This window comes from Anopheles arabiensis, chromosome 3, assembly GCF_016920715.1.
Source record: "Anopheles arabiensis isolate DONGOLA chromosome 3, AaraD3, whole genome shotgun sequence".
Taxonomy (NCBI): domain Eukaryota; kingdom Metazoa; phylum Arthropoda; class Insecta; order Diptera; family Culicidae; genus Anopheles; species Anopheles arabiensis.
The window spans coordinates 78,429,937-78,444,283 of NC_053518.1; the positions used below are offsets into that span (position 1 = coordinate 78,429,937).

At 45.6% G+C, this 14,347-nt stretch overlaps 1 protein-coding gene across 6 annotated transcripts in view; it reads left to right on the forward strand.

Annotated features, from left to right (window-relative positions):
• The window catches only part of LOC120902967 (IQ motif and SEC7 domain-containing protein 2), a 192,718-nt gene that overhangs the window by 124,140 nt on the left and 54,231 nt on the right, over nucleotides 1-14,347 (forward strand). For 2 of the 6 annotated variants that reach the window (XM_040312087.1, XM_040312091.1), the window contains exon 2: nucleotides 2,694-3,947. The exons of the other annotated variants lie outside the window; for them this stretch is intronic. In XM_040312087.1, coding sequence (XP_040168021.1) covers nucleotides 3,217-3,947 — 731 coding nt within the window. In that variant the 5' untranslated portion in view covers nucleotides 2,694-3,216. The remainder of the gene's footprint in view (nucleotides 1-2,693; nucleotides 3,948-14,347) is intronic. 6 annotated transcript variants of the gene reach the window in all.

Consider the following 14,347-nt stretch of genomic DNA (forward strand, 5'->3'; position numbering starts at 1 on the left):
ACTTACTATTCCTCTGATTAGACGGTGCGGCCGGTTTGTAATTATCAGGAAAAAAACGGCGTCTCCTGCTAACGGGACATTGTTGGGGTAAAAAGTCACTTTCGATTTTCAACGGACTGCTGATGGTTTGTTAAGCTCATTTCGTAACTGAGATTAGTTTGACTCCCCGTGTCAGTGTACTGTCAAACGAGCACGAAGCGCTAGCCAGTTTGATTAATTCTAGACAATGCTCACGGTCAGCTGTGTTGCGTGGGGTTGCTCGCAAGGTGTAGGAGTCGCCTGGAGGACAGGTTAGGTTTCGCTGGACGACTTCGTTACTACAACTATCGGTAACCGGTCTTATGCATCCAAAACTGGTTCGATTTTTCGACGAGGAAGCGAACTAGCCAATCTTTGTATTGTGCCGAAGAATGTGGAATTTGTCATTTTCAAAACAATCCTTTAGGATCATGTCTGAGAATAGTGCGTGATCGAGGATTTGTGATGCCAGTTGCAAAGGGAGCAGATGATATTTGGAAAATATTAATATTTTGACATTTGAAGCTGTCAACATTTGGCCTTAATTACAAGCGCTTCTGATGGCAAAGGTTGCAAATCAAATCAGTAACTACCCCTGCAACTACGGTAAGAGATAGGGAAGAATATCTTGCAGATTCAAAGAACCTCTTGTTATGAAACCTCAGACATTCAAGTATATTAGCGATACTTCTCCTATCCCAATGTTTTCATTTCACAGTACTTAGCTGCAACGATTACAAAACATCTTCTACATCTTGTCCCATAAAAGCAGCATCTACGATATGAGCAAAAAGCAGACTTTCCTTTTATATTTTACCGGCGTTTTTTTATCGGCTGTTTGTTTGTTTTTTCTTCTTCAAACTCCTATGAAGCGCATCTTAAATGTCCAACAAAATACACAAACACACACATAACCACATACCAGTAAAAGACCTGAATGGTTGCAAAGCGGCAGCCGTAAGTGTCCCCTTGAACTCTACGATCCATAAAATTCGTACCTCTCAGGCAAGCTATGGCTGTTGGCCGATGCTCACAGTACGAAAAGCTCATCTTGCGTCCAATTAAATGTGAGTGGGGTGACGACTCTCTCGTTGACGAAGTGGCTGGAGTCGCACGTTGCATAATACGAAACACGAATGCTTTTAAAGGCCGTGGGTGTCCTTCGGCGGCGCTCAATTTCCCATCCCTGGAGAAACACCACCATCGGGTACATGTCATCCCAAACGACGATCACGATTAAACAATCAGCTCTAATCTAATCGATCGAACTCGGAGATCGGTGGTTCGACTGAAATTGAATTGAATCTCGCGTACTGCGTGGCCACATTTTAGCCTTGATGATGGACCACGACGGAGCGAGCCGTCGTCCCCATTAGTGTGGTTGTACGGTGATGGTAATTCGACAATTCAATATTCCTAACTGGAAGCTCTTAATCCATTCTGCAAACGAAACGTATTTATTTTACCCATGGCAATTACAGCGGAAACCGGTGGTGCATTTTAAATAAGGAGATAACGTGTAGGATGCAGCTACCCCGTAATCTTGCACATTGTGCTTCCCGCTGCAATGCAAAACCGTTTTCGCTTGCGCAATAGCTTTTGCTGGTACGCACGCAAGCGCCAGAGGGATTGCAGTTATTCCGGGCGTCGGAGAACAATTCACCGCCCAATAAACCCGCGGGCTTCATGAGAATGCATTCACATCGGCTCCACGTGTGCACCCGTTTCTGCACGGGCTTCATTTCATGCCCTGATTATCTCGGAGCAGCGGCACACAGGCGGCGCGCGCTATGACCGTTATGAAGGCGATGTGTTGATTGTAAAATTAGCTTGGGCACGTTCGCTGCCACGCGCATATTCTAATTGGACTAGAACCGCCTGCGGGTGCGTTCTGTGTTGCGCTCACCCTACCTTTCCGACTTTCTCGCATCGCGCAAATCGCGAGCAGTGTAAAGCCGTTCGCCAAACGATCGATATTGCGGAACGAGTACAAAGTAAAGCGAGCGTTTAAAACTGTGCGGATAGATCGGTGTGACGGATTACATCCTACACGCGGTTGGGAACAGCACGGAAGAAAGAAGCCACATTCCGCCGCGTCAGGCGAATATTTTTAGCACCACCCACCAAAGACCTGAAGTCCGCGCAGGGTTCAGGTGGTTCGGGCGGTGCGGAAATTGGGCAAGTTGAGTACTGCGAATAAATTCTTCAAACTTCCCACCTACACAGGGCCAGGGTGAATAATGCAAACTCCAGGCAAGATGTCTGGAGCTGTCTGGTGTTCAATAATTATTCCAAGAGGCTGGAATTCTTTTCTTACTCACTTCAGAATCGTACCGCAGGATCGTTAAGTGGCCAAAAAAAAGCTTCTCCTCCACCCGCGCGCGCGCTTGTTTGTGTTTACGCTAATGCACACACGAAATTAGTGGTTGCCTACGCACATTTTTTTGGGGAGAGTTGATTTGAGTGTCCGAAATGTTTCCAGCTGAGGTTGATTGAGTCAGCAGCCGGAGTGACAACGCTACAGGTTCTAAGAATAACGAGTCAGATCAGTCAGGTCGAAGGAAGAAGAAATTGCTCATACATCTTAACGCGCTTAACGAACTTTTTGATGGTTATATGACAGTGAGAATAAGCCGTGAACGTGGTGATATAACAAATTACTTACTATTCTACAGTGTTTTCCACAACGAAATATGCCGAATAAGGTGAATCAAAGCACAACTCATGCATAGAAATACAAGTGAACCAAAGTGTAATTCGAATTCATAAAACGAACTTAACATTTAACCGACTCACGAACTCCAAAGTTGACCTCTTTCGGTATTATCAACGGAATAGGTTGCCTCTGGCTTCCAAAACTATTCGGTGAAAGTAGTGAAGTGCTATCCAGCTGATACGGATTACCTTCGTCGGTGGTCCCGGAGAACCTCGTGCCCTTTTGGATTACGCGTATGCCCTCAGGAAGACTGGTGATCCCCCCAAATTTGCCTCCCGGGGTCAAGTACGCGTGCTCGCTCGGTCCAGCACGGTCGCCATTAGCACGGCGTGGAGTTTGACCGCTTCCGGCGATTTTTGGGGCCACCCTTGAAGAAAGACACACACACACATACACGTTGGCGACCCTGGTGGGATCTCCCCAGTGCGGGAACATCCGCTCCGATCCCTGTTGAGAGCGGAGATCAAACAAACAGTCGAACCATGCTCGACTCGGAACTGTACCCACGCGCCGGGGACAGTCATCACGGGCCGCACGGACACCATCATCACCACCATCATCATCACCATCATTACAAGTCGCCACAACAGCGGCACTACCACCATTCGCCCTCGCCCCATCACCACCACCACCAGGAGCGGGAACGGAAGTCGCGATCGTCACCGCGCCACCATCACCTGCAGCACAGTGATGGAGAGAAGCTAAAGTACCAGAATGCGTTCGGCGGCTCGGTGGGCAACATTGGTGGTGCAGTGTCCTCGTCGGAGAGGTACCACAAGTACTTTCCGCACAATCTGCTGTCGGGCGGGACGGGTAGTGGGACCGGTGGCGGTGGTGGATACTTCGATCTGAGCGACAAGCTGGACAGTCTGCATCTGGGCAGCGGTAGCCGTGGATCGGAAAAGAGCAGTCTTCTAAGTGGGAGCGGTGGAAGCAGTGCGCTCAGTGCGGGTGGTGATAGTAACAACAACCATCAGCAGCATCATGGCGGGTCCGGGTCGGCCAGTGTTCTGAGCGATACGACGGCGGCCGGCAGTGGCAGCAATGTGAGCGGTGGAAGCAGCAAGAAGCGCACGATAGTGCTGGTGGGTGACGGACGGAGTCGGGTGAGGCGCGTGGTAAGGACGCAGACGCGCCAGATTACGGTGGTGAGCTACTCCGGGCGGAAGAAGGAAACGGAAACGCATACCAGCCATCACGCGACCATTGTCAGGTGAGATACGGGAATGTTGGGGAAGAGTTGTTTTACATGAACGTTTTGGTGACGTGACCAGGATACGAAAGTGTAAAAATGCTCGTAGAGTTGGTTTTGTGGTGTCTTTTCGCTTGTTTTTTTCATAGTTCTTATGTAAAATTATCCTAGGCTCACCGAGAAGGAGCGAATGTTGAACAATTTAAAATGTAATTCCAAGATAATTCTGATACTAACGGGCATATGCTTGCGGTTTTTGACGTAGACCAAGTGATATTTACCACTGTAGATAATCTGCTTTGTTATTTTAATTTTAACCTCTGATCTAATCATGTATTTACATTCTTATATTTTCAGGTAATTTCAATTCCAGACCCTACTTTGTTGTGGATTCTAGCGAGCGAAGAGGATAAGTAGGGGAAGGTAGGTAAAGACGGACACTGCGGGTAAGATGGACACTTCTCGTAAATGCATGAAAAATGTAATTTTCGAGTATTTCAAACATGTAGAATCCAAACTGAAGGTACAACAACACATTTGAGAACATTTTTGGCATAATATATATAAAATTGGTTAAATCCACGAACAAAACAAATTTTCAATCATGTTCACCTTTGTTGATCTAATTTGATTACTGCCGATCTTAAGCTCTACAACTTGTATTGTCTATATTTCCGGAAGTTTTATTTCATGAATGGGTTGTCGCGATCATTAATGAAAAAACTGGCGAAAGAACGAGAATGAAAGCAATACAATATCTTGTTTTCTGGTGGTTTAAACATCCTGACACCAAAGCGGGAAAGACGGACACTTTGCTGTAGGGAAAGATGGACACCGAATTTATTGATTTATTTTACTTCTTATATCAATTGGTGATGAATATATTTCTTCAAATACCTTAAATAAGGGTATTCCGATGCTATAAATCAATCAGTAACTAGAGAAAGTATTGAAATAAGCGAGAAATGAAACACCGGTCAAAATAGTAGCCACTCGTTATGCTATTACTCGCTCGACGCTGATGAGGCGTTTCATGAAATCCAATATCTTCTCACGACTTGGACAACTTTAAGCAATAAAAAAATGATGCATTGATACGACATTGTTTAGGAAAAGATGAGAAATTCTATGGGATTACAAATATTAAATGTTGAATTTTGACATGGTGGAAAATGGATTAAACTATTAACAAGTCCTTCAAAAAATACTGGGGTCGTGGTCTTTTCGCGTAGTAATTTCCTTAAAGGTAGTTCTAGACTGTTGTTCTATAAGCTGAAGCAACGTCAGCTGTAAGTGCGCGATATTTCAATACATTTTAGATGCTGCATTCTACGATATATTACAAGCGCCGTTTACAATTTCTAAAACCACGGCTGAATGAATCGTCGTTGCAATAGGCCAAGAATTGGTTTATAAACGTACCAGGACGTGGAAAGCGGTAGAATTTGTTAAAATACTGTAAAACTCTTCACTTTCTAACCTTTTCTACAGGTCCATCTTACCCTTCATGGTGTCCATCTTTCCCATATCAGGTGTCCGTCTTACCCGAACATTTCAAAACCGCACGAAAAAAATCATGTTTTTCATTCATGAAAAAAACACAAAAATCAATGGAAACTTAAAAGTTTCAACACATTTTCTGATTAAACATGAGTGTAAGATAATGTATGCACATTTTCATGGTCGTTGCACTTATATATCCCTAGATTTTTACCATTTCCCTTAACGTGTCCGTCTTTACCTACCTTCCCCTACTACCCCACCCATGCAGCTATTATAAAACATTCATTTAAACACTGCAAAAGCCGCATAAAAAACGGTTTGAGCCCACCAGGCACCAAACAACGACATCATTATGAACGTCATAACTTACTCTCCGCTTTAATTTGAAGCAGCAGCGAAAGTTGACGCTTTTTTATGTGCGCCCGCGTGCGGCTTTTATCGCGTATAAATCTAATCTCCATTGGCACAACAAATGGGTTTACATCATCCCTCTAAGCTGTAAGCCGTAGCGTTGCATCCCGGCCAACCTCTGAGCGAACGCACAATTAGCATTTTTCTCAAGCTTCTTCGCTTCTCGGCGCTGATATCTCATCAGCGGGTTGACAAGTTTTGTTTGCTTTTAATTTGTGAAACATAAAACAAACCTTTACGCAGTTTTGCAGTAAGCTTTGAATAGAAAAAAAAACAAAAGCAACAGTATCATTAAATTCGTGAGAAAATTAATGCTAAAGCTCTCCTATCGTGTAACGAACAGTACAAGCACAAGGTGCACCGCTGGGTGCGTTTCGGGCAACAATCTCGCCACAGATCTTCGCTTCTACTTGTCTTTATACCGCTTGTCGCTAATGTGGGAGAGTAAAAAAGGGGTTTGAAAGGGTTGAGAGGTGAGTGAGTGTAGCAAGATGCCCCTCTTACTCAGATCAATGATAGATGTGTGTGTGGGTAGCAGTTCCTTTTTTGACCAGTTACCATCTGCGATTGGGGCCGATTTGTGTCGATTATGTAAATCGCCCTACCTACCATACCGTGTGCCGGCTCACAGCTGAGCTACGAGAGATCGAATACAGGTATACGGGGCAAGGCAAATTGTGGAATCGCCCGTAAGCCTGCCACAAAGCGATGGAAGGGTAAAGTGCAAACCTATGCGGGTCGGTCGGTCAGCTCTGTTACGAGTTGGGGCATCGCGCGTTTTTTTTAAGCTTCTAGCATTGTGTGGCGGGAAGATTCGGTGTGAAGATTAGTTTCACCATTAGACACCATTAGATGATTCCCGGGAGTTCCCAGCGCAATCGCGTTAAGCTACCTTTGGGCGTGAAACAGAGACAACTGTCATCAGCGTGAGAAATCGAACGCTTTGCCGATCGAAGTCATCAACGCACGATCGCAGCTGGTGTCAAACTGGTGTCGCAGTTCTACTAACATCTTTATTAGATTTCGGAGATATTGGGTAACGTTCGTTGTAACGAAGATCTTAGTAAAGAGGGGGAAACCCCGTACAACAGCTTATTTGTCGTTGTGCACTGATCCATCCAGCTAAGCAAAGCCAATAAATCTTAATAGCTGAAGGTATCTTAATACGCTTAGCTGAAACAAAGGTTCTTGTTTTGATAGACCTTGCGTGTTGACGGCAGCAAAACAAACATCTTAGTCACATCCTTGAGCTGCGCACAAACAAAATTGTGAACAATTAGAACAACACGTCACGCAGGTTTGTGTGAACGTAAGAAAAAAAAACTATTTCCAGAAGATGTGGAGTCTATCGACTCACATAAAAAACAACATTGACGGACTGACCTTTTCCAATAGCCATGCGTGTAAATGCTTTACGAAAATGCCACATATGGCAATGGCTCTTTAATGTCTTGCTGTTTGCAATAATGTAATTCCCATAACGTAAAGTAACGAATGATCTTTGATTCTAAACGCTCAGTTAATTAATTACGCCAAGAACTTCATTGAAAGTATGCCAATTGCGGTAAGCTTGGCAAGCAGCGGTAAGCTTGTAGGAGTAGCTCCTTAAAGTAATCCCGCCTGGAATATGTTATTGAAAATCCCAAACCCAACTCCATCTGACAGATTACAATTAATGCCCCGGGAGATTTGAATCGATTTACAATAAGCGATCGTGGCGGGGGCAACATACACACATTGGCCGTTTGGATTTGGATTTCGCAACCTGCTGCAGCAGTCGTCAACCTGCCCAAGCCAAACAGCCTCCAAAGGCCAGAGGAAGTCTTGGGCGCAAAACCTGTGTGGCTATTATTTCCAACCGTTCCAACTGCAACATGATCGAGTGAGCTGCCAGTAGCGCAGCCCTGTTGACGACGACGACGGGTACGTGTGTTGTAATAAAAAAGCAGCGCCCCCTGTGGACGTTAGTAGTTCGGAGAGTTACCTTTCAAAACACGGAGCTCGGGCTACTATCGTTGCACCGAGAACACTACGATAGAGCCGCATTGCAGTGCACCGAAGTTTTACGTTTTGCATTTGCGTGCTGCTAGGTTCGATGGAAGGCGTTGCTGTGTATTGGAGTGAAGGGGGTGGTTATAGCGCTCCCGGACACTAAAAATACCCGGTCATAAAATCGTACATTTCTCACGATCTGCCTTCGCGTGATCACCTTGATCGGGCTTTTTTTCGCGGGGTGGGGAGATGAATGTAAAGCCGTTTATGACGACTGAGTGTGTGAGTACAAAGTTGTTCTATTGGAACAAAAGCATCCACACGGCAATAAATATGTGCACTGCTCGAACCGGTAGCTCGAGTTTAAGTGATGGTTATGGATGCTGTGATCTTTTTTTATTCCACTTTTGACTGCAACACGTGAGATTGATCTGTTGCATTAAACGGCATCGAAGCGTTGGCTGGTTTATTAGCTTAAGCTTTAATACGGCTAATAGCATTCACAGTGTATTCTATCTTTTGTAGATTAATTGTAACCCGTTAGCTTTAAATTCTCGGAACTTTGCGGTCATTCATCAGCCCTTAAGCCATTTATCATTACGCGTAGCGTTTATTGTATGGTCCAACTTCCTTCTGCCGAGATTGGGTCTAAAAGCGCAAAACACTCACGAACTTTGAGGTATCTGCTAAAGGTCACCAAACCAACTCCTAGAGGCAAACGTCTCCCCTAGCCGGAATCGACGGGACGGGCGTGTTGAGTCGCACGATCGTGAATTAATTATTGTAGTGCCTCCTTGCACGCCTGCCTGCGCGGTTGTCTCACCACCCGAAGGACGCGTTCTCCGCCCTAGAAAGCTAAACAGAACCTGTACCGCGGACACAAAACGAAACCCAAAACAACAACCCCCTCTGGTCGGACGTTTACGTCCGATTCGGTGGTGTAAAAAACAAGCTACACTGAGGTGATGTGTATTATGAGTGGGTTCATGTACCATGTCTTGCTTGTCGGGTAAGTGTGGGATCAGACGTACCTGAGCGTGTGTACTTCAGACGTCATTCCTGTAGAGTACACAAGCGGGGCGGTACCGGTGGTTACTAACTCGATCGCTGTACGCGCGTCAGTGTCAGTGAGTGCGACAATTTTGGGGGTGGTGTAAAATGGTTTGTTTACACAGATTTGGCGCGCCGGGGTTGGCTCGGGAAGCAACAAACTGCAACAAGGTGATTGGTCAAAAACGCGTCGAACCACGTCCATCAGATGGGGATGTCAAACAGAGATTGAAGTTCGCAACACACAATGGTTCAATCCTTCTCCTGCTGTACATCAAGATCTAGTCCTAGTAGCTTGTTGGAGTGGTTCTTACAGGGGGTGTGCATACTACAGCGGCGATACTTGTGATGTCTGCAAATGAATACGTTTCACTTTCGCTTTATTGATTGGTCTATAAATTACAGTGCCACTTTCAAATTACCTTCGACAGCACTGAGCAAAGATTGGATCGAAATACGTAACCCAAGCTTCGATTGTTTGACAATTAAGTTACGGACCTCCAGCTGCGGTCTTAATAATAGATTCCGCCTGTAAGAGATACCAGCCCTCATTTCATATGTGTGCCTTCGCCTTCCTTCGCTACTCTCCAGTCTCTCCAGGCAATCGCACAAGTCCACCACCACCACCACCGGTGTATGGTTTGCTTAAGAAACGAGAAAATTATCGCGTCAAACGAATCGACATATACAGGCTGTTTAAATAGACGGTCGCTCGTACCCTGAGCGTGACATTGACATTCACGCCTTTTATCAACAGTCCCTTTCCACCCTTTCAAGCACTAGTACCGAGAAAATCGTGAACATCTCGACGACCACACGGTTGTGATACGATTCCGTCTCGTGAGAAAGGTGTGAAAGAGTCTGGCGACGACGTACGTCCATGTATTTTGTCGAGAGTTCATGGCGCATGTGTCCCGGTTAATGCAGGCTGCCTGCCTAGCGATAGCCTTGATAACCAATGCTGGAATTAACTTACTGGAGCGCAGGGCACACGTTGATAAAGCCGCGGCTGCTAGTCTGCTAGTGTTTGCAGTTTTTAAAAAGGCCCTGGAAGGACGTCCAGTTGCAACGGCCAGGGTTCCAATAGACCCTGCAGCCCAGAGCTCCACCTTGTTAATTTGTATTTGCGTGCAATCGACAACTACGGGAAAGGCCGTTCGAGAATATTTTATGGTTGAAAGCAAACTGCACAATCCTTTTAACCTATATAAACCATTATCATCTAGAAGGCTCCAATGAATGATCTTGAACTGTGTCTTATAGAATGTCTTAACTCGTAAAAATATTTCACAATAAAAACCTACCTGCTGGTTGCTCAATTAAAGCAACGATCCTTGCAAATACATATAATTACACATTTTTACTCGACGCTAATTGGAAGCAGCACTTTTTGTCACACTACATTAGCTCGTCGTACTCATTTATCAACTTGGGAAGGTTTTTATTTCACTTTCATTACTGGCGCTGGTATCTCCATCCATCAGTGAGCAAGCAGGTGTACGCGGGTACCAGCCTAGGTCAAGTTTAACGTCATCTCAATATGGTCGTCCCTCAACCTGGAGCCTTTAAGCTTACGCAAAACAACCGCTGAAAAAAGGCAATTTGTACGCCTTGCGCCATTTCAAACTCCGTGCAGCATCAGCCAAATTAGCCACAGGAGAAGATTGAAATACTAGATGTACGCCGTAGCAAATTCAATCAACACGAGACGACGAGCCTCTTAAAAGACACAAGGGCGCGTACTGCGAGCAAAGACAGTGTGCTCCAGCAAACTTTGTAACCCTTTAGTGCGTTGTTCGTCGTCACAATCCATTAAGAGGCGATAGTCACTTCCTCCTGCTCGGTTGTAAAGTGCGCCAAAACTGCCTCTCCACAGCGCCCTCCTAACCCAGCTGCACACGAGACAACGTAACGTTCACACATATTGACGCGTCGCGTGACTCATCACGTCTGCTGCTTGTGCGCTATCGGGGGTCTCAGCGGTTTGCTTGGTTGATTATTTACCTTGAACTGAAATCCCCCCCTTCCCACCTTCCGATGGTGTGGCGAGAAAGATGATGAAGATTCACGATGGGAACGTGTCGACATAAGTCAGAGGTATACGGGACGCACACGTTCCGGCAAACCGCAAACACAAGGCATGGAATCGCAAGCAACGGTAGACATAACTCACGCGAGACACAAGGTGTCCGCCTCGGGGACCGGACAACCGGTCGAAGATAACCACAACAAAGCGACGTTGTTCCGATGATGGCAAACCGCAGAATGAGGGCAAAACTGTGTAATGAGTTCATGTAGCGTACATCTTTTTACTATTACGGAGGGTATCTTTCATGCTCACACTTTGGCAGAATGGGAATCGTGTGATATTTCAATGTGGAACAGATGCGTAGCGAATTAAAAGAAAGGATAAGATGGTGCCTTAAACTCCGATTCATAGTTTTTTGCAACCAATTGTCCATGAGCATGACGCAGAATATTTTCCGACCTGTCAGATATTGAGACATTCGACGCGGTTGCTGCTACCGTGAAAAGAGGCAGTTCAATATAGCATCTAGATGAAGATGCAGCACGAAGAAAAAGTAGAACATGGGTAACGAATTTAAAAAAAAATCATTCTCAATTAGCTTTGTCCGTAGAGAGGCTGTCTATTAATTTTTACAAAAAGAGGTATTGCTTTTGTTTCTGTTTTAACTGAGATACACCCTCCATGGTCTCATGGAACAATGGTCAACTCGTATGACTTAACACCATGTCCGTCATGGGTTCAAGCCCCGAATGGAGGACCGTGCTCCCATACGTAGGACTGACTTTATCTTGCTATAAGCAATCAATAAGTCTCTGAAACCTTATCCCTATAAACTAAAAACTGTAGTGGTATAGGCAGGCCTTGACCGGCAACGGTTGTTGTGCCAAAGAAGAAGGCGCAAGTTATGCTTCATATATAGCAGAAGCTTGCTTGTTGTTTTCAATACTCAATATGTAGAACATCTCTCCACTGAACACAACAGACCACTGCTGTTGATGATAAAACCTCATCATTTCCTGGTGTGATAACACCTAGCACACTAAATCCTCAACGCAGGTTTGCATTATTGAAAACTCCCATTACTGATAATGTAGCTCATTACGTTTGCGTGCAATTACCTCGGTCGACTGACTTCAGTTGAGGGATAAATATGAAAATTAATTATTACCACATGCAGTGTTGAAAGCTGAACGAGCCTCCTTTTCAATACTCCTGTCCCTGAAGAGCTTCGAAGAAACCTTCGTGCGTACAGCCGCATTCCATCGTGCTGCAGCGTTTACATTTAATTGGACAGAAATTTGCTTATCGCTCCAACCACGTGTGTGGAGGTTCTGCCGATGGTGTTTACCAACGTCCCGGGAACACCACCAAGTGTCGTCCCTCATTTCACCATGGCGTCTAATCGGTGGCGGTGCACCGCTCTCTAATCCTTTTGCTTCCCTTCTCCATCGGCTTGACCATCACATGGGCACCACTGCAAGATGTATTTTACCTTATGAGATGCAGCCCGCAAAATGTTCATGTTTGCCGGATGTTTTATTGAGATGAAACGTGATTACCGGTGTGCAAGATGCGGTTCAGACCAGCTGGTTTAACCACTCATTTGATGTGTGTGTTGATTTGCAAATGGCATTCTTCGCAAATGTGTGGCCTCCGAAAGATGGTAATGCGCTCATTTGCATACTCTTCTCTCCTCGGCGTAGAGCCCTACTCAACCCCCTAGCACCGGCAGGCATCGTGATCGTGACGATGAAATTTTTGTACACGATCCGTCCAAACCATCCACCGAGACGGAACCAGAAGCGATAATTCACACACAGACCACAGGAGATTGAAGTGCGATGATCTCTCTGTCAGGTAGCGGTGTGATAATGAAGCGCGCGCGCGCGCTCGTTCGCGTAAAAGCGGCACAGAAGGAGGGTTCCGAGTGGTGCTAATTGTATGCTTGGCCTAAATCGCACTGTCTCCCGTGCGTTTTCTCCCCTTCCCTTGAGCGTGTTGTGAAATTGTGTGTTGTGCCCCGATGAGAAGGCTATGCTAGCGGTGCGAAAAATTAGTATTTCTTGCGCGAAGACTCTTCTTCGGCCAGGTGATAATGGATGAATCCCGCTACTCGTGAAAATATGACAGACACGGCTACTAAATTGTTGTCTCTTTTTTTGTTCTCTCTGTTTGAGTGTACAGTCCCACGGTGGGAAGAATTGGAAGGCAGTTGAATTGGAGCAGAAATGGAAAACTTTCCCTTTTCGCTCCGAAAAACACCCCTTCTGCCGAGATAAGTAACGGCTTTAGGGCTGCTCCCGACACTAATCGGTTCCCATTAAACATCCATAATTTTTCGATTAACAGCTCCCCATGGTAAATGTAAATTTGTGGCCAAATTTCTATGCTACACTGGGTTCTGGTTTATGGTGCATTTGACATTCAAATGGTGTCCTCTTTCGCCGGCCGCCACTGGCACGACGAACCACCGTTATCACGTTAAGAGCCCGCATAAACGATTGATCGTTTTGCCATTTTGTGCGGATTATGCTTCCCCCGTGGGTTTGGGGCGGGCAGAAGCACACTGAGCGGCTTCTCAGCACGCTGAAATTTCACTTTCGCTCGTCGCACGAAAATGAGAATGGCCGTACGGGGTAGGGCTCCCACAGAGACGGAATGCGCATTTAACCGAAAGTGATCGAAAAATGGGGAGCAACAACAAGCGCGCTTAATAAATTCCACCGGAGGTGTGGTGGTATCGTTTTTTTTTTCTCTTTCATTTTGCAGCAGATGAAGATTCACGCCCCTCTTTATGTCTAACCCCTGCAGCGCGATACGATAAACTAGAGGAAACCCATCCTCCCAAAACGTATCGAAAAACAGTAGAAAATCGCAACAAATTTTCCTTCGCGCTAGCCTGCTTCGGTTCGGAAGAAATGGGTGGCAAGCAAAAAAGGTTCGTCGCTTGTTGTGGTTCGGGTTTTTTTTTTTGCTCATCTGTTTAGAAATAAATTGGCGGACAACAACACAAGCGCACGAGAGCGCCGGCAGACTCGAAAGCGAAACCAAAATTCAAGTTGCAGGTGGACGCAAAATAGTGAAGAAGAAAGAAAAATCCCCGGCCACACGGCGGATGGGCATCGAACAACAGATTATGTTGAAAATGAAAACTCTCCTCCCCGCTGTTGAGCCGCTTCTGTGTGTGTGTGTTGATGCTCGATGAGCCGAAACCGACAAGCCTCGGATCAGCATCAAACACCCCATCATGATGCTTGCATACGGGGGTATGTTTTCTATGCTTGCTTTTTTTTTTTTGCTATGTTTTAATGGGCGCTAAGCTTAAACTTTTGCTTTAATTCATGTTCCCCCGTTCAAATTGATTTTTTTCTTTCGTTGCTTACTGCCGCGCTGCTTCCCTTTCGTGCAGTGCCCTATGGGAGGATGGAAGCACCAA